Source organism: Macaca thibetana, chromosome 14 (genome assembly GCF_024542745.1).
Source record: "Macaca thibetana thibetana isolate TM-01 chromosome 14, ASM2454274v1, whole genome shotgun sequence".
NCBI lineage: Eukaryota > Metazoa > Chordata > Mammalia > Primates > Cercopithecidae > Macaca > Macaca thibetana.
In genome coordinates, this window is record NC_065591.1 from 57,095,406 (window position 1) to 57,122,139 (window position 26,734).

A 26,734-nucleotide genomic window follows, 5' to 3' on the forward strand; every position below is an offset into this window, starting at 1 on the left:
AAACCATCAAAGATCAAAAGAGACAAAGAAGGTCATTACATAATGGTAAAGGGATCAATTCAACAGGAAGAGCTAACTATCCTAAATATATATGCACCCAATACAGGAGCACCCAGATTCATAAAGCAAGTCCTTAGAGACTTACAAAGAGACTTAGACTCCCATACAATAATAATGGGAGATTTCAACACCCCACTGTCAATATTAGACAGATCAACGAGACAGAAAGTTAACAAGGATATCCAGGAATTGAACTCATCTCTGCAGCAAGCAGACCTAATAGACATCTACAGAACTCTCCACCCCAAATCCACAGAATATATATTCTTCTCAGCACTACATTGCACTTATTCCAAAATTGACCACATAATTGGAAGTAAAGCACTCCTCAGCAAATGTACAAGAACAGAAATTATAACAAACTGTCTCTCAGACCACAGTGCAATCAAACTAGAACTCAGGACTAAGAATCTCAATCAAAACCGCTCAACTACATGGAAACTGAACAACCTGCTCCTGAATGACTACTGGGTACATAACGAAATGAAGGCAGAAATAAAGATATTCTTTGAAACCAATGAGAACAAAGATACAACATACCAGAATCTCTGGGACACATTTAAAGCAGTGTGTAGAGGGAAATTTATAGCACTAAATGCCCAAAAGAGAAAGCTGGAAAGAGCTAAAATTGACACTCTAACATCACAATGAAAAGAACTAGAGAAGCAAGAGCAAACACATTCCAAAGCTAGCAGAAGGCAAGAAATAACTAAGATCAGAGCAGAACTGAAGGAGATAGAGACACAAAGAACCCTCCAAAAATTCAATGAATCCAGGAGTTGGTTTTTTGAAAAGATCAACAAAATTGACAGACCACTAGCAAGACTAATAAAGAAGAAAAGAGAGAAGAATCAAGTAGATGCAATAAAAAATGATAAAGGGGATATCACCACCGACCCCACAGAAATACAAACTACCATCAGAGAATACTATAAACACCTCTACGCAAATAAACTAGAAAATCTAGAAGAAATGGATAATTTCCTGGACACTTACACTCTTCCAAGACTAAACCAGGAAGAAGTTGATTCCCTGAATAGACCAATAGCAGGCTCTGAAATTGAGGCAATAATTAATAGCCTACCAACCAAAAAAAGTCCAGGACCAGATGGATTCACAGCGGAATTCTACCAGAGGTACAAGGAGGAGCTGGTACCATTCCTTCTGAAACTATTCCAAACAATAGAAAAAGAGGGAATCCTCCCTAACTCATTTTATGAGGCCAACATCATCCTGATACCAAAGCCTGGCAGAGACACAACAAAAAAAGAGAATTTTTGACCAATATCCCTGATAAACATCGATGCAAAAATCCTCAATAAAATACTGGCAAACAGGATCCAGAAGCACATCAAAAAGCTTATCCACCATGATCAAGTGGGCTTCATCCCTGGGATGCAAGGCTGGTTCAACATACAAAAATCAATAAATGTAATCCAGCATATAAACAGAACCAAAGACAAGAACCACATGATTATCTCAATAGATGCAGAAAAGGCCTTTGACAAAATTCAACAGTCCTTCATGCTAAAAACGCTCAATAAATTCGGTATTGATGGAACGTACCTCAAAATAATAAGAGCTATTTATGACAAACCAACAGCCAATATCATACTGATTGGGCAAAAACTGGATGCATTCCCTTTGAAAACTGGCACAAGACAGGGATGCCCTCTCTCACCACTCCTATTCAACATAGTGTTGGAAGTTCTGGCTAGGGCAATCAGGCAAGAGAAAGAAATAAAGGGTATTCAGTTAGGAAAAGAAGAAGTCAAATTGTCCCTGTTTGCAGATGACACGATTGTATATTTAGAAAACCCCATTGTCTCAGCGCAAAATCTCCTTCAGCTGATAAGCAACTTCAGCAAAGTCTCAGGATACAAAATTAATGTGCAAAAATCACAAGCATTCTTATACACCAGTAACAGACAAACAGAGAGCCAAATCATGAATGAACTTCCATTCACAATTGCTTCAAAGAGAATGAAATACCTAGGAATCCAACTTACAAGGGATGTAAAGGACCTCTTCAAGGAGAACTACAAACCACTGCTCAGTGAAATAAAGCAGGACACAAACGGAAGAACATACCATGCTCATGGATAGGAAGAATCAATATTGTGAAAATGGCCATACTGCCCAAGGTAATTTATAGATTCAATGCCATCCCCATCAAGCTACCAATGAGTTTCTTCACAGAATTGGAAAAAACTGCTTTAAAGTTCATATGGAACCAAAAAAGAGCCCGCATCTCCAAGACAATCCTAAGTCAAAAGAACAAAGCTGGAGGCATCACGCTACCTGACTTCAAACTATACTACAAGGCTACAGTAACCAAAACAGCATGGTACTGGTACCAAAACAGAGATATAGACCAATGGAACAGAACAGAGTCCTCAGAAATAATACCACATATCTACAGCCATCTGATCTTTGACAAACCTGAGAGAAACAAGAAATGGGGAAAGGATTCCCTATTTAATAAATGGTGCTGGGAAAATTGGCTAGCCATAAGTAGAAAGCTGAAACTGGATCCTTTCCTTACTCCTTATACGAAAATTAATTCAAGATGGATTAGAGACTTAAATGTTAGACCTAATACCATAAAAACCCTAGAAGAAAACCTAGGTAATACCATTCAGGACATAGGCATGGGCAAGGACTTCATGTCTAAAACACCAAAAGCAATGGCAGCAAAAGCCAAAACTGACAAATGGGATCTCATTAAACTAAAGAGCTTCTGCACAGCAAAAGAAAATACCATCAGAGTGAACAGGCAACCTACAGAATGGGAGAAAATTTTTGCAATCTACTCATCTGACAAAGGGCTAATATCCAGAACCTACAAAGAACGCAAACAAATTTACAAGAAAAAAAAAAAACAACCCCATCAAAAAGTGGGCAAAGGATATGAGCAGACATTTCTCAAAAGAAGACATTCATACAGCCAACAGACACATGAAAAAATGCTCATCATCGCTGGCCATCAGAGAAATGCAAATCAAAACCACAATGAGATACCATCTCACACCAGTTAGAATGGCGATCATTAAAAAGTCAGGAAACAACAGGTGCTGGAAAGGATGTGGAGAAATAGGAACACTTTTACACTGTTGGTGAGATTGTAAACTAGTTCAACCATTATGGAAAACAGTATGGCGATTCCTTAAGGATCTAGAACTAGATGTACCATATGACCCAGCCATCCCATTACTGGGTATATACCCAAAGGATTATAAATCATGCTGCTATAAAGACACATGCACACGTATGTTTATTGCGGCACTATTCACAATAGCAAAGACTTGGAATCAACCCATATGTCCATCAGTGGCAGACTGGATTAAGAAAATGGGGCACATATACACCATGGAATACTATGCAGCCATAAAAAAGGATGAGTTTGTGTCCTTTTTAGGGACATGGATGCAGCTGGAAACCATCATTCTTAGCAAACTATCACAAGAACAGAAAACCAAACACCACATGTTCTCACTCATAGGTGGGAACTGAACAATGAGATCACTTGGACTCGGGAAGGGGAACATCACATATCGGGGCCTATCATGGGGAGGGGGAAGGGGGGAGGGATTGCACTGGGAGTTATACCTGATGTAAATGACGAGTTGATGGGTGCTGACGAGTTGATGGGTGCAGCACACCAACATGGCACAAGTATACATATGTAACAAACCTGCACATTATGCACATGTACCCTAGACTTAAAGTATAAAAAATTTAAAAAAAATATTATATAGTAATTTTAATAATGTATGCAACTAATAAAATAACCTTAAATATATATCAAAAATTGACAACATTGCATGAGAAATTGGCAAATCCATTATAGTGGGAGATTGTAATGCACTTCTCTCAGTTACTGATATATGAAACAAAGAAAAAATATATGGATGATTTTAACAATATAACACGCTTATTCTAGTAGACACATACACAGTTCTCTAATTAGAGAATGTACATGTTCTCAAGCACATGTGGAATATTTACTAAAATTGATCTTGTCCTAGGCCATGAAGCAAGGAAGTCTTAATAAAGTTAACACAGATCATGTTCTCTAATAGTACACAGTTAAAAGTCAGCAAACAACAAGATTAAATATCTGCATATACCTGGAAAATAAATCACATTGCTTCTGAACAACTCATAAGTCAATGAATAAACCCTAATAAGAAAAAATTTAAATTCCTAGAACTGAATGATAATGAAAACACAACATACTAAAGCTTGGAGGATACAGCAAACATGTACTTCAGTAGAAGTTTAATATTTATATTAGAAAAAGAGAAATACAGAAAATTAATGATATCTAACTAAAAATTTCAGAATTTTAACAGAGTAAAACCAAATAAAGTAGTGGGAAAGATCAAACTAAGAGCGAAAATCAACTAAATAGAACACAAAGGTAGAAGAGAAAAGATCAACAAAGTCAATATTTGGTTCTTTGAAAAAAAAAACAAAATAAATCTTTGGCAAAATTAAGAAAGAAATAGAGAAAACAGGCTGGGCATGGTGGCTCATGCCTATAATCCCAGCACTTTGGGAGGTCAAGGCAGGTAGATTGCTTGAGTCCAGGAGTTTAAGACAAGCCTATACAACATAGTGAGACCCCGTCCCTACAAAAAATTTTAAAAATCAGCCAGGCATGGTGGCCTGTGCCTGGCTGATTTTTAGTAGTGTTCCCAGCTATTTGAAAGGCTGAGGTGGGAGGATTACCTGAGTCTAGGAGAGTGGAGGCTGCAGTGACTCGTGATTGCATTACTGCACTCCAGCCTGGGTGAAAGTGTGAAACCCTGACTCAAAAAAAAAAAAAAAAAAAAAAAAAAAGAAAAGAGAGAAAAAATCTTACATATGGAAGAGGGACTATAGCCATAGATAAAGGAGAGATTAGAAAGATAAGAGAATCCTACTAGGTAATACTACTAGGTGTATGTGAATACTTCTGCAAACTCAGTCAAAATGAAAACAATTCTTTTCCTAGAAAAATATAGTTATACAAGACAGTCTTAATAGAAAACTTGAATTGTCATAATTATTAAAGAAATTGAAGCAATAGTTCAAAGTCTTCTACAAGCAAAACACCAGGCCCAAATGACTTTAGAATTCTACCATACTTTCATCTTAAACTTATAACTCTTCTTTTACCCCTCAAAAGAGAAAAAATTTCCTAATTTATCCTAAGACTATACCTTCTAAACTGCAGGGTACAAAACTAGACCAAGACATTATGACAAAGGAAAACTATCCATTTCACTTACTAATATTGATATAAAACCTTAGACATACTATTAGCAAGTTGGATGCAGCTGTTTATATTAACAGATAATATATCTTGGCCAACTTGAGTATCCCCAACAATACAATGATGAATTAATTTCAGAATCTGTAAGTATAAATCCCCACATTAATATATTAAAGGAAAAAATCATATCGTGTCAGAGAAATCATTTGTAATAAGACTCAATATATATTCATAATTAAAAAGAAAAGGAAACTTCCTTAACCTGATATACAGAAAATATCATTCTGAATAGGAAATGTGAGAAGAATTTCCTTTAAAATAGAGAATAGTCAAGAAAGTCACCTTTTTTTTCCTCTAACATTGTTGATTTTAATCAACTTAAGACTAAGGTGAGACTTGAAAAGCAGAAATAAGATTTATTATTTATAGTAATCTACAAATAAGTTATTAGAAATAATAGGAGAGCTGAGCAAGGTAGCTGGATTTAAGATTAATATACAAAAGTCAAGTGCACTTCTATTCATTAGGAACTAAATAGAAAATGTAATAAAAATGAAGAAATCATGTAAAATAGTAGCAAAGAATATAAAATATCTAAGAATAAATATGACATAAGGAGGACATTTATAAGACCTCCTTGGGGAAAGTTATAACATTTTATTGAAAAACACTGAAGAATACATAAATATAAAGATACATCACAATCATGTGTCAAGAGACTTAATATCAAAAATTAATTTTTCCCAGATTGATATACATATTCAGTGCAAATACAATAAAAATTTCACAAGCTTTCCTGGCTATAAAATGTATATGGAAGACTAAAGGATCAAAAATAGCCAAGAAATTTCAAATGTCTTGCTCTACCAGATATTAAGACTTATAGGGCTATGTTAATTAGGGCAGTATGATTATTGACAAACAGAATAAAACAGAATACAGAAACATATCCAGGTGTATCTGGAACAGTGGTTGTATGAAATATGAGAGGAGAGAAAGGAGGGACTATTCAGTAAATGGAGCTGGAATCAAGAGTTCTCCATATGGAAAAAGTAAAGCTGAATTTCTGTTTCACACCACAGACAAAAATTAACTCCAAAGGAATCAGGGACTTCTAGTAAAAACCAAAATGTGGAAACTCTAAGCGGAAATACAGGTGAATATATTCTGCATCTTGGGGTGTGTAGGAAAGGATTTCATAAGCAACGTAACCAAAGGCACTAACATAAAAGAAATGATGGATTAGCTTCTCTATGTTAAGAACTCTTGTTCATAAAACAACACCAGAGGGAAAGTTGATAAGCTATAAACTGGGAAAAGGCTTTTGTACTGCAAATAAGCAAAAGAGGAATAATATGAAATTTGGATAACTCACAATCAATACAGAGGGGACAAACACAACCTAGTATAAAGTGGTCAAAGACCGAGCTAGATATTTCACAAAAGAGGACACATTTGGCTAATGAACATGTGATGAGATGTTCAATGTCATTAGAAATCAGGGAAATACAAATAAAGACTTCATTGAGAGAAACCAAAAAATAAGAAGTCTGATAATACCAGGTGTTGGAAAAGATGTGGATAAAGAGTGTCTCTTAATTATTGCTGGTGAGACTATTTGGCACAACTACTTTGGCAAAAAGGTCTGGCATTATATTTTAAAGTTAACCATTCCCATATCCTACAACCAAGGAATTTCACTTCTATACCCAAGAGTAAGTCTTGCTCATATATACCAGAGACAGACACAATAATATTTATGGGAATATATAACGGAACAAACCCCAAAATCAACCAAAAGGCCCTTTAATTCAAGAATGACTACATTGCAATATAGTCCAACAACTATACAAAATATTGAGAGTAGTGAAAATGATTACATATTTCTATGAAGCCATGAAATGTTATTTTTAATTCAATCATAATTTTATGAAGACATAATTTACTTACTGTAAAATACACAGATTTTAAAATTATAGCCTGGCGAATTTTTATACATGTATATATTTGCGTAACTACCACCTAGAACAATATACAGAACATTTCTGTCCCCCCTAGAGAGTTTCCTTGTTCCCTTTTCTTGTCAGTAACTCTCCTTAACCTCCTGCCAGAAGTAACTACTATTCTAATTTCTTTTGCCATCAATCAGTTTTATCTTTTGATGAACTTTAAATAAATGGCATTTATAATATATGCTGTTTTGTGACTTTTTTCACTTAATTCATGTCTGTGAAATTTAGGTGGTTGTGTGAAGAGTGGGTTTTCAATGTTGTATTTCTTTGTATGAATAGAGCAGATTCATTTTTCAAATTTTCCTGTTAGACATTTGGGTGTTTCTGGTTTTTGTCAGAATAAAGTTGTTATAAACATTCTCATACAGATCTCTTTGTGGACATGTGCACTCATTTCTATTAAGAATAATATATCTAGGAGTGAAATGGCTGTGTGATACAGTAGACCTATATTTAACTTAATTAGAAATTGCCAAGTTTTCCAAAGTGATTGTACCTCTCATTAGCAATGTGTAAGAGTTCTAGTTTTGATCCCCATCCCCTCTAATGTTTGTTATTGGTACATTTTAAATTTAGATACTCTAGTAGACATGTGATAGTATCTTATTGTGGTTTTAATTTGCACTTCCTAAACAACAGATGAAGTTGGTCACCTTTATTTATACTTACTGACTTTTGGATTTCCTCTTTCGTGAAATGCCTGTTTCAAATCATTTCCCAACTTTTAAATTTGGTTTAATGTATTTTTCTTATTGATTTGTAGAAATATTTTATATATTCTGGGTATGAGCCTTTTGTCATTTGTGTGTGTATATATATGTGTCATATTAATGTATAAATATGTCATTTATATATAAGTATATGATGTATAAATTTACACACAAATCCATACATGTACATATGTATGTGTATGTATATAATTTTTTCCAGTCTATTGCTTACCTTTTCAGTTTCTTAATGATGTCTTTTGATGAACAGTTTTTAACTTTGATGAAATTCAATTTATCATTTTTTCTTTTATGCTTGGCATATGGCATATGCAAATCAATAAATGTGATATATCACATAAACACAATTAAGAACAAAAAACATGATCATCTCAATAGATGCAGAAAAAGCATTTAATAAACTTCAGCATCCCTTCATAATAAAAATTCTGAACAAATTAGGCATAAAAGGAACATACCTCAAAATAATACAAGGAATATGTGACAAACCCACAGTCAACATCATATTGAATGGGGAGAAATTGAAAGCATTCCCTGTAAGAACTGGAACAAGGCAAGGTTGCCCACTTGCACCACTCCTGTTCAACATAGTACTCAAGCCGTAGCCAAAGCAATCAGGCAAAAGAAAGAAAGAAAAGGCATCCAATTTGGGAAAGAGAAAGTCAGATTATTTCTGTTCACTGATGATATGGTCTTGTATCTAGGAAAACCTCAAGACTCCACCAAAAAATCCTCTTAAATTTGATAAATGAGTTCAGTAAAGTTTAAGAATACAAAATAAATGTACAAAATTAGTAGCGTTTCTGTACATCAGTAACAGTCCAGCTGAAAACCAAATCAAGAAGGCAATACCATTTATAATAGCTACAAAAACATAAAACACCTAGGAATGAATTTAATCACAGAGGTGAAAGATCTCTAACAAGGAAAACTACAAGACACTGAGGAAAGAAATTATAGATGACACAAACCAGTGGAAAAAATCCTGTGCTCATGGTTTTGAAGAATAATATTGTTCAAATGACTATACTGCCCAAAGAAATCTACAGATTCAGTGCAATCCCTATCAAAGTACCACTGTCATTTTTCACAGAATTAAAATGCTCAACATCACTAATTATCAGAGAAATAGAAATTTAAACCACAATAAGACACTGTCTTATACCATTCAGAATGGGTATTATTAAAAAGACAAAAAATAAAAGATGTTGGTGAGGATATGGAGAAAAGGGAACTCATACACTGTTGGTGGGAAGAAAATTAGTACAACCTCTGTGGAAAAGAGTATGGATATTTCTCAAAGAACTAAAAATAGAACTAGCATTAAATCAAGCAGTCCCACCACTAAGTATCTACCCAAAGTAAAATAAGTCATTATATATTAATAAAAAGATACCTACACCCATATGTTCACCACGGCACTATTCACAGTAGCAGAGATATGGAATCAACCTAAGTGTTCATCAGTGGATGATTGGATAAAGAAAATGTGGCATATATACACAATGAAATACTAATCAGCCATAAAAAAGAATGAAACCATGTCTTTTGCAGCAATGTGGATAGAACTGGAGACCATTATCTTAGATGAAACAAGTTAGACACAAACAGATACTACATATTCTCACATATAAGTGGGAGCTAAATAATGTGTACACATAGACGTAGAGTGGAATGATAGACAATGGAGACTTGGAAGGGTGAGAGAGTAGAAGGGAGTGGGTGATAAATTATTTAATAGGGACAATGTACATTATTTAGGTGATGGTTACATTAAAAGACCTCACTTCACCACTATGCAATGTATGCATGTAACAAAATTACACTTGTACTCTATAAATGTAGATAAATTTTAAAAAGGGCAGCAGGGTGGCTCACATCTGTAATCCCAGCACTTTGGGAGGCCTAAGCAGGAGAGTCACTTAAGCCCCAAAGTTCAAGACCAGCCTGGACAACATAACAAGACCCCATCTCTATAGTTAGAAAAAAAAATAGCCAGGTGTGGTGGTGGTGCACATGTAGACTATAGTCTCAGCTATTTGTGAGACTGAGGTGGGAGGATCATTTTAGCCCAGGAGATCGAGGCCACAGTGAACCATGATTGTGCCACTGCACTCTAGCCTGGGCAACAGAGCAAGAACAATTTCAATTATATATATATACACACACTTGAAATATGTATATAAAATATATGTTTATACAATTAAAAAACATGTAAGCATGATTTCTTAAAATACTTTTAAATATGATGTAATATAGGAGTAAATATTCATTTGTTTCCCTCTCAACAATGTCCAAGTGATCTCAGCAATATGATTTTGAGTGGAAAAAAGTAAGTCCCAAGGAATGAAACCCTTTTTATCAAGTTAAAACAACTAAAACAAAAAATATTCCTCCCCACTTTTTTTTTTTTCCAGACAGGGCCTTGCCCTGTTACCCAGGCTGGCATGCCCGCTTCAGCCTCTAACTCCTGGGCTCAAGCGATCCTTCTGCCTTAGCCTCCTGAGTATTTGAGATTACAGGCATGCACCATCATGTCCAGCTAATTAAAAAAAATATTTTTGTAAAGCAGGGGTATCCCTATATTGTCCAGGCTGATCTCAAACTCCTGAGCTCAAGTGATCCTCTGGCCTCATCCTCCCAAAGTGCTAGGATTACAAGCTTGAACCACCTCACCTGGTCAATATTCCTTTTTGAATACACATGGTTGTGATAAAATATATACATAAAATGAAAGCAAAGGAATGTTAATCACAAGATTTTGGATAGCAGTCACCTCAGGTGATAGGAGGCAGGAAGACAAGATGGAGGAAAACTAGGTGTATGGATGCAAGTTATTGTTTGTTTTCTAGTTTTCTTGTTTTGTAGTTGTGTGGTTTAGAATACACGAAGTGGAAGGCTCAGCTATACCTCTCACTAGAAATTCTTGGCAGGCAGTTGGAAATGCACTTCTGGAATAAGGGTAAATTCATTAATTTCTCAAACCATTTTCTCCTGAAGAATAGGAATATTAATACCAAAGCCTTATCTACCACATAGTTACTATACTTCTGGAAAAAAAAAATCACTGAGGTGATTTTGTTAGGAAAAACATGAAAGTGGTACACAGTTGACTGCTTTACTTATTATCGTGACATTCTGCTCCCTTGGACTCACTGAAACACTTCAGGACAGTTTGGTGATTTTATTGGGTGCTTTCAGTCCTCTTTGGGTATCTAAAACTTACATCATATCTTTTCTTGCTATAATTTACATTGATTATTAGTCATGTAAAGGTAAAAGGTAATATAGTCAAGGCTGGGCACAGTGGCTCACACCTGTAATCTCAGCACTTTGGGAGGCTGAGGCAGAGGGATCACTAGAATCCAGGAGTTCAACACCAGCTTGGGCAACATAGTGAGACTCCTCTACAACAACAAAAAATAATAATAAAATAAATTAAGGTAATAATTGAGATTATCCATGGTTAAGTGAGTAAACAAAATGGGAAAAATAACTTGCTTTCTCCTCCCATTCTCTCATTCCCTCTCACTAAAGATAACCATCATTAAGTCTTTTACGTATGCTTTAAAAAACATTCTGTATATTTTTATTAGATGCTTTACACAAATGGGTTCATATTATGCAACTATTTTCACTTAATATAGAGGGAAGATTTTCTTAAAAAAATAGAAAAACATTACATGCTTATGGATTGGAAGAAACAGTATCATTAAAATGACCATACTGCCCAAAGCAATTTACAGATTCACACTATTCCTATCAAATTACCAATGAAATTCTTCGCAGAACTAGAAAAATCTATTTTAAAGTTCATATGGAACCAAAAGAGAGCCCAAATAGCCAAAGCAATCCGAAGCAAAAAGAACAAAGCTGGAAGCATCATGCTACCCAACTTCAAACTATACTACAGGGCTACAGTAACCAAAACAACATGGTATGGGTACAAGAACAGACACATAGACCAATGGAACAGAATAGAGAGCCCAGAAATAAGGCCTCACACCTGTGACCATCTGAACTTCAACAAAGCTGACAAAACCAAGCAATGGGGAAAGGACTTTCTATTCAATAAATGGTGCTGGGATAACTGGCTAGCCATATGCAGAAGATTGAAACTGGATCCCTTTCTTACACCATGTACAAAAATGAGGTCAAGGTGGATTAAATACTTAAATGTAAAACCCAAAACTATAAAAACCCTGGAAGACAATCGAGGCAATACCATCCTGGATATAAGTACCAGCAAAGATTTCATGAGGAAGATGCCGAGAGCAATCACAACAAAAGCAAAAAAATGACGAGTGGGATTTAATTAAACTAAAGAGCTTCTGTATAGTACAAGAAACTATCAACAGAGGAAACAGCCCACAGAATGGGAGAAAATATTTGCAAACTATGCATCTGACAAAGGTCTAATATCCAGTGTCTAAAAGGAACTTAAATTCACAAGAAAAAAACAACCTCATTAAAAAGTGGGCAAAGGACATGAACAGACGCTTTTCAAGATTGGGCATATACGCAGTCAACAAGCATATGAAAAAAAGCTCAATATCACTGATCATTAGAGAAATTCAAATCAAGACCACAATGAGATACCAGCTCACACCAGTCAGAATGGCTATTACCAAAAAGTAAAAAAATAACAAATGCTGGTGAGGTTGTGGAGAAAAGGGAACACTTATACACTGTTGGTGGAGTGTAAATTATTAATAGTTCAACCATTGTGGGAAGCAGTGTAGCGATTCCTCAAAGAGCTAAAAACAGAACTACCATTTATCTCAGCAATCCCATTACTGGGTATATACCCAGAGGAATATAAATCAGTCTTCCATAAACACATATGCACATGAATGTTCATTGCAGTGCTATTCACAATATCATAGACATGGAATCAGTCTAAATGCCTATAAATGACAGATTGGATAAAGAAAATGTGGTACATATACACCATGGAATTCTATGCAGCCATAAAAAAGAATAAGATCATGTCTTTTATGGGAACATGGCTGGAACTAGAGGCTGTTATCTTCAACAAACTAATGTGGGAACAGAAAACCAAATAGCACATGTTCTCACTTACAAGTGGGAGCTAAATGATGAGAACTCATGGATACAAAGAGGGGAACAACAGACACTGGGACTACTTGAGGTTGGGAGGAGGGAGAGGACTGGAAAAAAATAACTATTGGATAGTAGGCTTAGTAACTAGGTGACAAAATAATCTGTACAACAAACCCCAGTGACATGAGTTTACCTGTATAAGAAACCTGCTCATGTACCCATGAACCTAAAAACAGTTAAAAATTTAAAAAAAATTAAAAACCAACATTGTATTCCAAACTATCAATTATTTTGTAAATAGTCCCTGTGAATATTTAAATTGTTTCAGATCTTTTCTGTTACATCGTAGTACAACAGATGTTCTTGTAAATATGTGTTTGCATACTGTGCCAGTTTATATAAGATACATTTTTAACAGTGGAATTACTGGCCAGAGAGAATGTGCATTTTACATTTTGATCAATTATTGCTAATTTACCTTCTCATAAAAAGCAAGTAAGTGAGAGTGCTTGTTCCCCCACACCCTCACCCACACAGGGAATATCAAACTTAAATTTTTGTCTATCTATTAGGTGAAAATTGGCACCACATTGTTTTGACTTGGATTTTATTTTGTGAAGTTGGCCATTCTTTTATATGTTTTTAAATAAAGTGTTCCATTTTTCTATTGAAAAAATTTACTCCTAGGAACATTACAAAATAAACTATTCTAGCTCCTTGCAAAAACAGAGAATGGTGACTGCATGCTAAAGATCCAGAATGTTTCCTTTAGCTTTGCTGATTTGGGTTCATACCATCTCACCCCAGCTCATACATGTCATTCATTCATTTATTTTAAAGTGCTTATTAAGTATTTACTGTTTACAAAGCACTGATAGGCACTATCCCTTAAAAGGCAGCATTTTTTAGATGAGGAAATGTGATTGGGTCTCCATTATGGGCCTGTCTACTAAAGGATTAAATTCAAGTCTTAGTATTCAAGCAGTTCTTCTCTTGTCTGAGTTTCATTTTTCTAGTTGTTCAATACTAAGTGAATAGTCTCAACTATCTGTTGGTTAAGCAAGTGGAAATTTATCCAAAAGGCTGGGTCTCTACCTGTGATAGCTTCAGATGATCAAACTATTGCTACTGCTTTCTTGTCATTTGTTATTTTGTAATTGATGAGTTCAGTATTTGATCACCTAGATGCAGCCAGTAAAAGGAGTTCAGAGGTTAGTGTTCTGATGGTGAAGTGACATATACATCTACAGTGTCTGCCCTAACAGTTCTACCCCAGTTTTGTTTGGTTGCTTCATTTGTAATTTCTGTTGAACTAGAAGGCTCATGATACATTGTTGTGGACCACTTATTATTGGTTAGTCCAAGTATGTGATACAATTTATCCTTCAACTGCTAGCAAGCAAGAAGTAGGTGGTATAGTAAGTTATCAGATGGACTCTAGACAACAGGGAAAGCCTGGACTCTATACCACCTAGTCCAGGCTTGGTATTGCAAGTGAGTATAGGAGGCAAAGAGCTAAAACTTTCCACATAGGAAATAGGATAACACTCTTATTCTGGATCCTTTGCTTTTCTCCACAGTCTCTATAGAATGAGAAACATTTATTTAAGTACGAAGACAGTCTCCTTTAGACATGTAGAATATCAGCTACCAAGCTCTTGGGTGTATGTGTATGTGAACCAGGCATTTGAAAGATTGCTAGAGATGCAGATTCAAAATAATATAGGCAATCCTTGCTTTGTACAGTAGTGTAGGACAGTAAAATGGCAGAACAGGTTGAAACTGAAAAAAAAAAAGATCTCAATAATCAATGTGAAAAGTTATGATTGTTTCATGCCCTTTACATTTTTGTCAAAATATTAGTACCTCTCTGTTAGTTATAAATATATAGGGAAATGAGACAAAAGTAAAGCTGATATTCATTTAGTACACTGTAATTTAGAATGTTAGAAATATTGAGAATTAAAGTGTCTTTTTAAATAAAATACTTAAGATTCATTTAAATAGTACTTACCTTCTTCTTTCCACATAACTTATAAGACAGAGGGAGCATCTTTTTTGTGCCTTGGCAAATACTCTGTCGAATGGTGGTAGTGTCAGCATTCCCAGTCAGCGATTTCTTCTATTACTCCATTCATATTTTATTCGGTTTTCACTTTCAGCATATCACTTTTATTTTCTTTGCTGCACTTTCATCTTTGTTGGCTAATTCCCTGGGAGAAAAGGAAGCAACACAACTACACACTTTGCTGTCTGTGTGTGGACTGAATAGCAGATGCCCAATGTCTGATCACCAATAGCCTTTGAGAGAAGTGACAAAATTGGTCACTGATCATGATATGCGTTTGTTTGCTTTGTGGACTGAAGAACTAGCAGTGCAGTTTGAACTTTATGGAGTTTTAGTTCATATACCATATTGACTGAAATTTAAACTCTGCTCTTGGGGGACTAATGCTGTTTAAGTAAATTATAACTGAAATTCAGGCATATCAGGACTGTGCAGAGCAAGAACTGCCTAAATAAATGAGCTGTCACATCATATTGGTTACATATGAGTTCTGTAGTAATTATAATTTTGTTGGACATGATGATTTTACAATGAAGTCACTCTTTTTAAGGCCTCTTAGAGGTGATTTACAGAATGTAAATGTTTGCTTTGGTATCTACATCGAGGTAAGCTAGATTATGCTGTGATAACAAATGACATCCAAATCTCAGTGCTGTTAGTACCTTCCATGGCCAATTGACTCGGGGGAGAGGAGGAGGTTCTGTTTCACTTTGTCCTTACTCAGGAACCCAAGCTGAGGGAGACTCCATCTCTATGCTTCTGTAATTACCAGTTCAGGAATTGGAAACATGATTAATTGCATACTATCTCTTTAAGTTTTCACCCAGAAGTGATACATACAGTTTCCAGTCATGAATCACTGGCCAAAGTAAGGCACATGGTCACATCCCAAAGAGGATAGAGAAGTGAAATTCTACCATGAGCCTAGAAGGAAGAAATGTTGGGCAAGTAGCCTTAATCACTACCACAGTTTCCAAAGACTTAACCTGGGGAGGGCTTTTCAGGGAGGAGCCACTGGGGACTGGGATTGCAGACTTAGATGTGTCAAATTGTCAGTTTCTGCTAGTGAAAGAATCAAGTTGAGGCAAAGTTGTATGTACTTGCATTCTAGGAGTCTGGTCACTGATTTTATGAAAATTAAGTTAGAGGTCAGAATGAGGCCAAGAAGTTGTAAGAGAGGAGAGATGGATCATAGGGACCAAGCAGAGCCCTGGAGAGCAGAACCCCTTCAGATGAGTGCTCTGAGACAATCTACCATTCTACATGATTTCAGCTCTTTAATGGTTACTGTCGCTGAGCCACTGTCCGTTTTCACTGGAGTTGACTACATAATTGGGAGTTCTGGGATACCTGACAGAAATGAATCTTAAATTGAACCTTCGAGGAAATGTAGGCTCTTGCTATGGACTGGCAGGAAGAAATGGCAAGGGCATTCTAGGAGTAAGTAGGTAAGGGAGGAACAAGTGCAAAACAGCGTGAGATGTAATGGGATGCTATGAACATGGTAGGAGTACTGAGCTTCTTAAAACAAGGGAACAGAGAAGAACCACAGGGAATTAATTGCATAGTGATCCTCATTTAGTTATTAGCATTCCACATTTAGTGTTTGTCTATGTCTTTAGCCACAAATACATTAAACTCAACAAGTCCTCAACAGTGTATTCAGATAGGTACCCTTAAAATACCCTGTCTCATGGTTTTCTATGTCACTGATGCTAAACATTTCAATACATCCACATACCAGAGTAATTTAGAATCACTTCATAGCTGTGCCCACACCTGAACTTCTCATTTTAATCTAAATGTGATCCATTTTTTTGGTCTAAATTTTTTCTAACAATATGAGGTAAGAACAAAAATATTTAAGACACACCTAATCAAGCAGGAGCTATTTGAGCTTGCATTCATGTATTTCTCGGCACATTACATAGGGTATTCTATTTTGGAAAATACGGTTAATATAAAATGGTCAATTTTGGTATGTATCATCATATGCTGGGATAAGAACACTGTGCCAAGTCAGTTATAATCAAATGACCACATTATATTTAAATCTTCCAGACAGGTAAGGGATTTCAAATTAAGTACCTATATTCTTAGACATAGTGCTTGACTAGTTGACTGAATTTAGATTTTTTTTTTCCCTAGATATTTGGATGTTGTATAGACTTCTCCTTAGCACTGGACCCACTGGCCTTTGGCCAACTTCTTTTTTTTTTTTTTTTTTTTTTTTTTGAGACGGAGTCTCGCTCTGTCACCCAGGCTGGAGTGCAGTGGCCAGATTTCAGCTCACTGCAAGCTCCGCCTCCCGGGTTCACGCCATTCTCCTGCCTCAGCCTCCGGAGTAGCTGGGACTACAGGCGCCCGCCACCTCGCCCGGCTAGTTTTTTGTATTTTTTAGTAGAGACGGGGTTTCACCGGGTTAGCCAGGATGGTCTCGATCTCCTGACCTTGTGATCCGCCCGTCTCGGCCTCCCAAAGTGCTGGGATTACAGGCTTGAGCCACCGCGCCCGGCCTGGCCAACTTCTTTAGTTCTTTCAACCTCCCTCTCAATTTTCTAAGAACAGCACTATAGGGGGTATTTGGGTTCCAGGAAATTGCCCTGTGTAGTGTTCTTTGCACAAGCATGCTGCATTGTTCTTTCAAGCCTGAATATTTCCCCTCTTAACTTGGACCTATTACAAGTGATATCATGCAACGGGTGTGAGCCATGTCAGTACAGGGAGTGTACTCCAGTGGTCATCAGAAGTTTTCATATTTATTCAGCATTATAATCTTTTCCATGTGACTGTTACTGAATTTGGGAGACTATCTCGCTAAATGATGTAGGTATCGTCTCAATTATCTAAGCTGTTTATAACACCAAAAATTGATTGTCAATATTAGGGCAATAAACTTTCTTCCGTGAGGCCAACCAATGTATTAGAGATGATGAAAGAATGGAAAAATAACCCAGAAAGTGATGAGGAAAACACAACAGAAGAGAAGAGTAATCCGTCCACTGAAGAAAAGTTGAAAAGTTACCAACTCTGGGGAAATGTCCGTGATGCCAATTACACTTCAGATGACGAGGAGGAAAAACAGGTAGGAAGAATCATTGCTGCATTTCTCCAAAGTGTAAACCCTCACTACACCTGGAACATTTTTTTGCAAATCTGTCTTTTTGTGGTTAGTTTGTAACAAAGGTTGAGCATTATATAGCAAGTAAAGTTCTTTCTGCTTTATAAGGCTAGCACGATTTAGTGATGTGGCCTACATGTTTATTTTAAGGTTGATGATTATGTAGGGCAGGTGTCTGCAAACTTTTTCTATAAGGGAACAAATAGTAAATATTTTAGGCTTTGTGAGCCATAGTAGTCTCTGTCACAACTACTCATCTCTGACATTGTAGTGTGAAAACAGCCATAGACCACAAATGAATGAGTGTGGCCATGTTCCAACTCAACTATTTTTTCCCCCAAAACAGATGGCATGCCAAATTTGGCCCAAGGATCAAAATTAATAATTTTTGTACTCTACCAGACAATTTGGAATGGGTCTATGTATTACATAGAAAATGATCATTATTACATTATTCAGTTATTTTTGTCTGAATTTATGGTAACAAAAACTTTTTATATAGGTTTATTATTTTACCTTATTAGTTCTGAATACAGTTTTATTCTTTTTCATGAATAGAATTGAATAACATTTTGATTGGTTCTAGATTGTGGTCTGTTAGCTGGATATCCTGACAAAGTTTACCCAAAGCTCCCCTTCCCTGCTTTCTTGTTTGTTTCTGCATTTGCAGAAAATTTCTCTGTATGTGTTTGTTCTCCTTCCTGTCTTGAAATCTAATTAACATATCTTAACTATTATTTAATAATTGAGCATCCTGCCAGCAGGGGCTGTGTTCACCTCAGGGTAGCCAGACTTCTCGTGAGGAGTCGCTGGTTTCTGATTCTGTGATGCCTAGAATTAGGCAGAGTGCAGAGAGGGACTGCCAGGGTAAATCCTGGACCAGACTCAGGGAGGTGCAGCATCGCTGGCCTACACCCCTCCCTGCCAAGAATCCTCTCAGTAACTTACAGAAAGGGACATGGTAGCATGATCTATTCATTGATTTTTATTTAGTGGTTGAGAACTTCATTACTTTATAGCAAATGTTTAGATAATAAGCATAGCATAATGATTTAGGTATTTTGAGATGATAATATTTTTACCATAATGTAGACATAAGCTGATTGAATTCTTTTTCCTCTCTAGTGTGTTAACAACTCCTGCGATGCTTAGCTCTTGTATTTTATATTCTCCTTAAAAATAATATCATAAAATTCCATGTTTGCATTTCTCATTGAACATAGTTTGAAGATTTTTGTTGACTGACTTGGCATTTTATACACATATTCATACATATGCACACACCTACTTACACATATACATGTATACACGTATACTCACATATTCTTACACATATATATGTACATCTACATATACTCACATATGTATGATTATACACACGTTTTGTGGCCTTGAGTTGTATTTATCACTGCATCTAACATAAAATATGCTTGTGAACCAAATGTCTTCCATTTCCTTTTCCATTGCCGTGTCACACTTTTCCCCTCCCACTCTTCCAGCCGCCCCTGCAAGTCACAAATTAATGAAACTTACTATGTGAATCAACTAGGGAACAGAAGAGTTGGAATTTGAATTGTTTGTGGATGCTAGAACTATACCAGTGGGTTGAAATTTCAAGAATACAGAGATGGTGAGAATATTGGTTGATATTTTAGGAATGTAGGTTTCATCAACAGGAAAAATTTTTCCATAGTCAGAATTCACCAGCAATGGAAAAAGGCTGGGCCATGGATAACAAACCTTCCACCTCCCCATCATTGGAAGTATTCAAGCAGACTCTGGAAGGCTACTTGTTATAAATGCCATAACAGGAATTCTTGCAAGGTGGGTAGAGCTTGTCCTCCCTTGATGTCCTGTAAGGAACTTTCCCATGCTTAGATTTGGGAATTTCTCAAAAGCCAGGGTAATCACACCTTTCGAAAAAATGGCAGAGCTCTTGGAAAACTAACAGAGAGAATAAGTGAGGATGTGTTAAAAACAAAAACAAAAGTAAAAGCACTTGAACTCAGCACTTTCCTCCTTCCCTAAATAATGGTCCCTTGGTTCCAAATGCCTTGGACATTATGGGAAAATGCAGTCTGCATCTCCTCTTTGTTAATATTTGGATTAAGATATCACACTACACTTGTTTCAAATTTGTTTTCAGATAGTTGGCACTTGGCAATGTCCTTTTGTTCATTTCCACCTTTGTTTGGTTATGGTATTCTGAGGACAGTAATGTTCTCTTATGTATATCTTGTTTCTCACATGCTGAGGACATCTAGATAATGTTTTGTGCTGTTGGTAATCCTCTGAATTCCCTAAGACAAAGCCTTTATCAGCTTTACTGGATAGACTCGACTTTCACTCCTGCAATAGCATTTGCTCATCTTCTGATGAGACACTTGGCAGACCACTGCTTATTGCAGTAGTGTGCCTTTTAACATTAGGTCCTTAACGATTCCTGATAAATGCTATCATGCTTTCATTGTTCATAAGCTCAGAAAACAATTGGAGAGAAATGAATGTCCATAATTAAAGTGTACCTTCCCATAACCATGGAGGAAGGGACTGGAATCTCTAGATGCAATACAAGTATATTTGCATTATGGAATTCTTGCTTTGTAATGGAGAAGCCTCCTAATTGTAAAATTGTTTAACACAGTCTTGAATGAATTTGTTTAATGAAAATAGAAGATTTTCAGGCCAGGCGCGGTGGCTCACACCTGTAATCCCAGCACTTTGGGAGGCCCAGATGGGTGGATCACCTGAAATCAGTAGTTTGAGACCAGCCTGGACAACATGGCGAAACCCTGTCTCTACTAAAAATACAAAAATTAGCTGGGCATGGTGGCACTCGCTTATAGTCCCAACTACTCAGGAGGCTGAGGCAGGAGAATCGCTTGAACCCAGGAGGTGGAGGTTGCAGTGAGCTGAGATCATGCCGCTACACTCCAGCCTGGGCGACGGAATGAGACTCTGTCTCAAAAAAAAAAAAAAAAAAAAAAAAAGAAAGAAAGAAAAAAGGAAAGAAAAGAAAATAGATTTTTGTCATTTTCTTTTGTGATAATTTTTCCTTGACTGAAAACCTAGTTGTTACAGTATTGTAGGAGATAGTACATGTAGCAGTTGCTTTATCTAGGCTAGAAAGTAGAAAGGTATGGTGGTTTAGAAACGTTGAAAAATTATTTTGAGAAATGATATGTGTTCATAAAACATTTTTTCAAAGACAAGAAATATTGACATTTAAATAACATTGAAATTTAATACTTTGGTATGTTGATAATGTTTCTGTGAGGAAAAACTTAAGTTTTCATGATATTTTAGTGAGTAGGATAAAAATTTTCTTGTCCTGAAAATTGCATTTTAGCTTTCTGAGTCCATGAGAACTGACTGTCATATGAAAATGTGATGGTACTTGCACAATTGTAGCATACTTCTATATCCCAGTATTGAAGCGTTGCAATGTGGCATATGTGCCCAAGCACAGCCCTTAAAATATTGTAATAGTTAAAAGTACAACTTCGGATCTAGGCTGCCTGGATTCAGATTCTGGCTTCACCACTTACAAGCTTTATGGTGTTCAGCAAGTCTCTAGGCCTCCATTTTCTCATCTATAAAATAGGGATAATAATCTCACCAACTAAGGGCTAGGTGAAATCATGCATGTAACACTCTTGGCACATGGTAAGTACTTATTAATGTTAGCCATTAATACTTTCATTATTACTGAAAATGTATATAGAATATTACTAAAATTGCATATGTTTTCCTGGTTGTATCAAGGCTCCTTTGGGTATAAGTGTGGGAATAAACTAGTAAACAAACCAAGACATTTCATTTTCAAAAGTGATAATGTGCTGCTTCTAACCTCAGTTTGCTCTCTGAGTTTGGTGAGTTTCCTAGGGTACTGTGGTAGATTGGATTCTTGTTTCCAATTAATTATTCCTTTCCTATAAATAATTTGTACATGCATATTCTTTGCCATGTGACTTTGCAGTTCTCTCTACTAGAACTGTTGAAGGCTATTTTCTCACCCTACTAATGTTGGTTTTGGCTGTGATTCTGGCTGATGGAATGTTAAAAGGGTGTAATGTAAGCAGAACCTTAGAGGTGTTTGCATGATTTAGCTTGCTCTCTTCGATTTCTGTCACCTGCCATGAGAAGAGCATGCCTGCAGAAAGCCACAGGTCCTGGAATTGTGGAGATTTGTGGAACAGATCTGAATTCAGTCTAATACCTGAAGTTTAGCCTACCACAACCAAACTCTGCAATTAATTGAGAAAAATAAATACTTGCTGTTACAAGATACTGAGATTTTTGCAGTTGTTTGTTGTGTGGTTGTGCAGAAAAGAGTTAACATAGGTGGCCTAAACTGCTATCCTTCAAAAGACCTATTTATTTGCAAGGTTGACCCTTGGCTCATTTCTGGGAACTTAGCTAATTGTGTCTAAACTATTTGTGCAAACAATATGGTTTATGCTGAATACCTACTTTCCTTCTGGGAATCTGGGATTTGGGTAGGTGCTAGGCAGAGGCTGCCTGAGTGACCATGGGTGCTGAGTCTCCAGTGGGCTTCCATAGTTGGCAACATTTCACACATGCTGTCACAACTAATTGCAGGCAGAATTAAGCACATCCTCTGCAACTGCCCTGGGAGAAGACACTTGGAAGCTTGCTCGTGGTTTCTCTTGGATTTAGCCTGAAGTGCCTTTTCCTTTTGCTGGTTGGGTTTTGCATCCTTGCACTGTAATAAGTCATAGCCATGAGTACAAATATAAGTGTTAAGTCCTGTGAATCCTCCCAGTGACTTGTCGAACCTGGGGGTGATTGTGGGGACCTCTCAAACATAGTTGAATAACTACTGCAATAGTAGACTAATACAGGTACAAATAACTAATTGTGCTAACATTAATCTTGACCTATTATTTGATCTAATGCTGCTTGCAATGCGAGTTGCTGGCCTGGATTCATAGGCTCCCATAAACAATGCTTTTGTTCTAAAGGAATATTTTGTCCCTACTTCTACTCCCACACAAGAGCTTTTTGTATAAGGCTTAGGTTTTACCACAGGCTTAACCAGATTCCCATTGTTGCAAAGATGTATTAGTGAATCCTTTAAATCACTTCCCTTTCTTCCCAAGCCTGACTTTTGCTTAGCTCCCCTTAGGGCCTATAGCTGTTTGGCTATGCTATGCATATCCTTTCTCTATGGAGAACCAACCCATTGTGTTGGGTTATAACAAGTATTGCTTCAATTCCAAATGTATTAATTTGGGCCCATTTATCTCTTACCCTACCTTTATGCGATAAGTGTTACATGTATTACACCTACATAATTATAAACCCCACAAAATGTGATATAATTTTTGCTTTAAATTGTCATGTATGTTTTCAAGAAATTAAGAGAAAACATTTCTTGTATTTATCCAGATAGTTATCATTTCTGATACTCTCCTTTTTTCTTAACTTTTGATCATTTTTTTGATGAAGTATCTGTGGAAGTTTGAAATGTTCGTTGCTTATATGTATTGTGTCACTTTTCTCTGGATGCTTTCAAGGTCATCTCTTTATCTTTGATTTTCAGCAGTTTAACAATGCTATTGCTAAGCATGTTCTTCTTCACATTTATCCTGCTTGGGGTTTGCTGAGCTCCATGAATCTGTAAATTTGTACCTTTAGCCACATTTTGGAAGTTTTGTCATCTTTTCCTTTATTTTCTGAGACTCCAATTACTCATATATTAGACAGTTTGATATCATTCTATAGATTCCTGAGACACTATCCATTTTTTAATCTTTTTTTCTATTCTTTACATTGGATGCTTTCTGTTGATCTATCTTCAGGCTTACTGGCTCTTAATGACTTAATGCCAATACATTGAGAAGTTTATATGAAATGGTCAAATTTCTTTTAAAAGTACAAAAACAGTTACACAAAAATAGAAAATCTGAATCATTCTGTATTTATTTTTAAAATCATATCTGTAATAAGGAACTTTCCTAAAAAGAAAACTTTATTCCCAAATGATTTCACTGTCTAATTCTTCTAAATATTTAAAGAAGAAATAAGAGAAAACTTACACATAAACTCTTGAGAATATTTCTCAACTCATTTATAAGGCATGTTTGCCTTACAAATAATGATACTTAAAAATGACAAGGATGTTACAAGAAAATTGTTAGCCAATATCTCTCATAAATTATAGTCATAAAAATTTCAAGCGATATTAGCAAACTGAATCTAGAAATATATAAAAGAATAGCATATCATAATTAAGTGTTTGCAGTGTATTCCAGGAGTGCAGGTTTGGATTAACATCCAAAAATCAACCAACATAATTCACTATATATAGATAAAGGAGAAAGCTATATAATCATCTCAATGATTTTGGGAAAAGCATTTGATAAAATTCAACACTAAAACATGAGAAAATCCTCAGCAGACTAGGAATAAAAGGGAACTTCTTTTACATAATAAGAGATTTTACCAAAAAATCCAAGCAATTAGTATCATTCTTAATGGCAAAATATTGAGTGTTTTCATGCTAAAGTTAGGGGAAAGGCAAGGATGTTCTCTCTCACTAGTTTTCTTTAATATTGTACAAAAGGTTCTAGCTGATACAGCAAGGCAATTAAAAGAAATAAAATTATATATATTGTAAAGGAAGAATAAAACTGTCTGTACTTGCAGATGACATGTTTATATACATAGAAAATCCCAAGGAATCTACAAAAAGTGAATTAAAGAGGTTGCTGGATGCAAGATCTGTATATAAAAATTGTATTGTTATATATTAGCAATGAACAATTGGGAAATAAAATTTTAAAATACTAATTGCCACAACACATAAAACAGTGAAAAAACTAACAAAATATATGCAAAATATTTATACCAAAACCATGAAATGTTGTTGAGCAAAATTGAAAAAGACTGAAATAGATGGAGAGATATACCATGTTTATGGTTTAGAATATTTGGTACTATTAAGATGTCAGTTCTCCCCAAATTAACTTACACATTGAAACCAATCCCAGTTGAAATCTAGAACACTTGCTTTTTTGTTATAAATTGACGAGATGATTCTAAAATTTATTTGGAGATACATAAAACCTGAAACAGACAAAATAACCTAAAAAGAACAAAGTTGCAAGACTTACATGACTTGATTTCAACATTTACTACATAGATACAGTAATTAATGCAATGTGGTGTTGATGTAAGGATAAACAAATAGATGAGTAGAACAAAATTGGGAGTCTAGAAATAGACCCATGTTTATACAGTCAGTTGATTTTTGACAGAGATTTCAAAGCAATTCGAAGGGGTAAATGACAGTCTTTTTAATAAATAATGCTAGAACAATAGTAGATATATGTGAGGGAAAATGAAATTTGACCCCCTAGCTAAAACTGTACACAAAAATTAGTTTGAGAAGGGTAGAACTAAAACTAAAAGCAAAACTATAAAGCTTCTAGGATAAAACATAAGGGACTATCTTCCATCCAGCAGATAGTCAAAGATTCTTAGAACACAGACACAGAAAGCACTTTTAAAAACTGGTAAAATGGTTCCTAAAAATAAAACACATTTGCTCATCAAAAGCTTGTTAAAAAATAAGCAAGCCACAGACAGGGAGAAAATGTTTGCAATAAATATATATGACAGAGGACTTGTATGCAGAATATATAAACAACTTCTATAGCGCAATAAGGCAATTCATGTTTTAAAATAATCAGTAGACTTGAACAGACACTTCACATAGGAAGATATACAAGTAGTCAATAAGCATATGAAAAGATGCTAAACATCATTAGTCATCAGGAAAATGGAAATTAAGGCCACCGCAGGCTATCACTACATACTTTCTAGAATGGCCAACATTTAAAACTAACAAGTCCAGATATTGGCAAGGATATGGAACAACTGGAATTTCCCCACCTTGCTGGTGGGAATGCAGAATGGTACTATTCTTTCAGAATATAGTTTGGCATTTACTTTTTGTGTGTGTGTGTGTGTGATGGAGTCTTGCTCTGTCGCCCAGGCTGGAGTGCAGTGGCACAATCTCGGCTCACTGCAACCTCTGCCTCCTGGGTTCAAGCAGTTCTCCTGCCTCAACCTCCTGAGTAGCTGGGACTATAGGCGTGCCACCACACCCAGCTAATTTTTTGTATTTTTAGTAAAGATGGAGTTTCACCATGTTAGTCAGGATGGTCTTGATCTCCTGACCTCGTGACCTGCCCACCTTGGCCTCCCAAAGTGCTGGGATTATAGGCGTGAGCCACTGTGCCCGGCTGGCATTTACTTTTAAGGTTAAGCATTCACTTACCATTTATCCAGCAATCCCAAGTTCACAAAAAGATTTGTAATGTATGTTTGTAGCAGCTCTGTATATAAGCTGCCCCAAACTGGAAACAACCGAAATATCCATTAACAGAAGAG

At 36.0% G+C, this 26,734-nt stretch overlaps 2 protein-coding genes across 10 annotated transcripts in view; one reads left to right on the forward strand and one right to left on the reverse strand.

Annotated features, from left to right (window-relative positions):
• Positions 1-26,734, reverse strand: part of RPL27A (ribosomal protein L27a) — a 1,008,958-nt gene that overhangs the window by 276,860 nt on the left and 705,364 nt on the right. The gene's annotated exons all lie outside the window — the stretch shown is intronic.
• The window catches only part of STK33 (serine/threonine kinase 33), a 218,110-nt gene that overhangs the window by 184,353 nt on the left and 7,023 nt on the right, over positions 1-26,734 (forward strand). For all 4 annotated transcript variants that reach the window (XM_050756205.1, XM_050756204.1, XM_050756206.1 and 1 more), the window contains exon 13: positions 18,080-18,277. In XM_050756205.1, the coding sequence (XP_050612162.1) occupies positions 18,080-18,277 (198 nt within the window). The remainder of the gene's footprint in view (positions 1-18,079; positions 18,278-26,734) is intronic.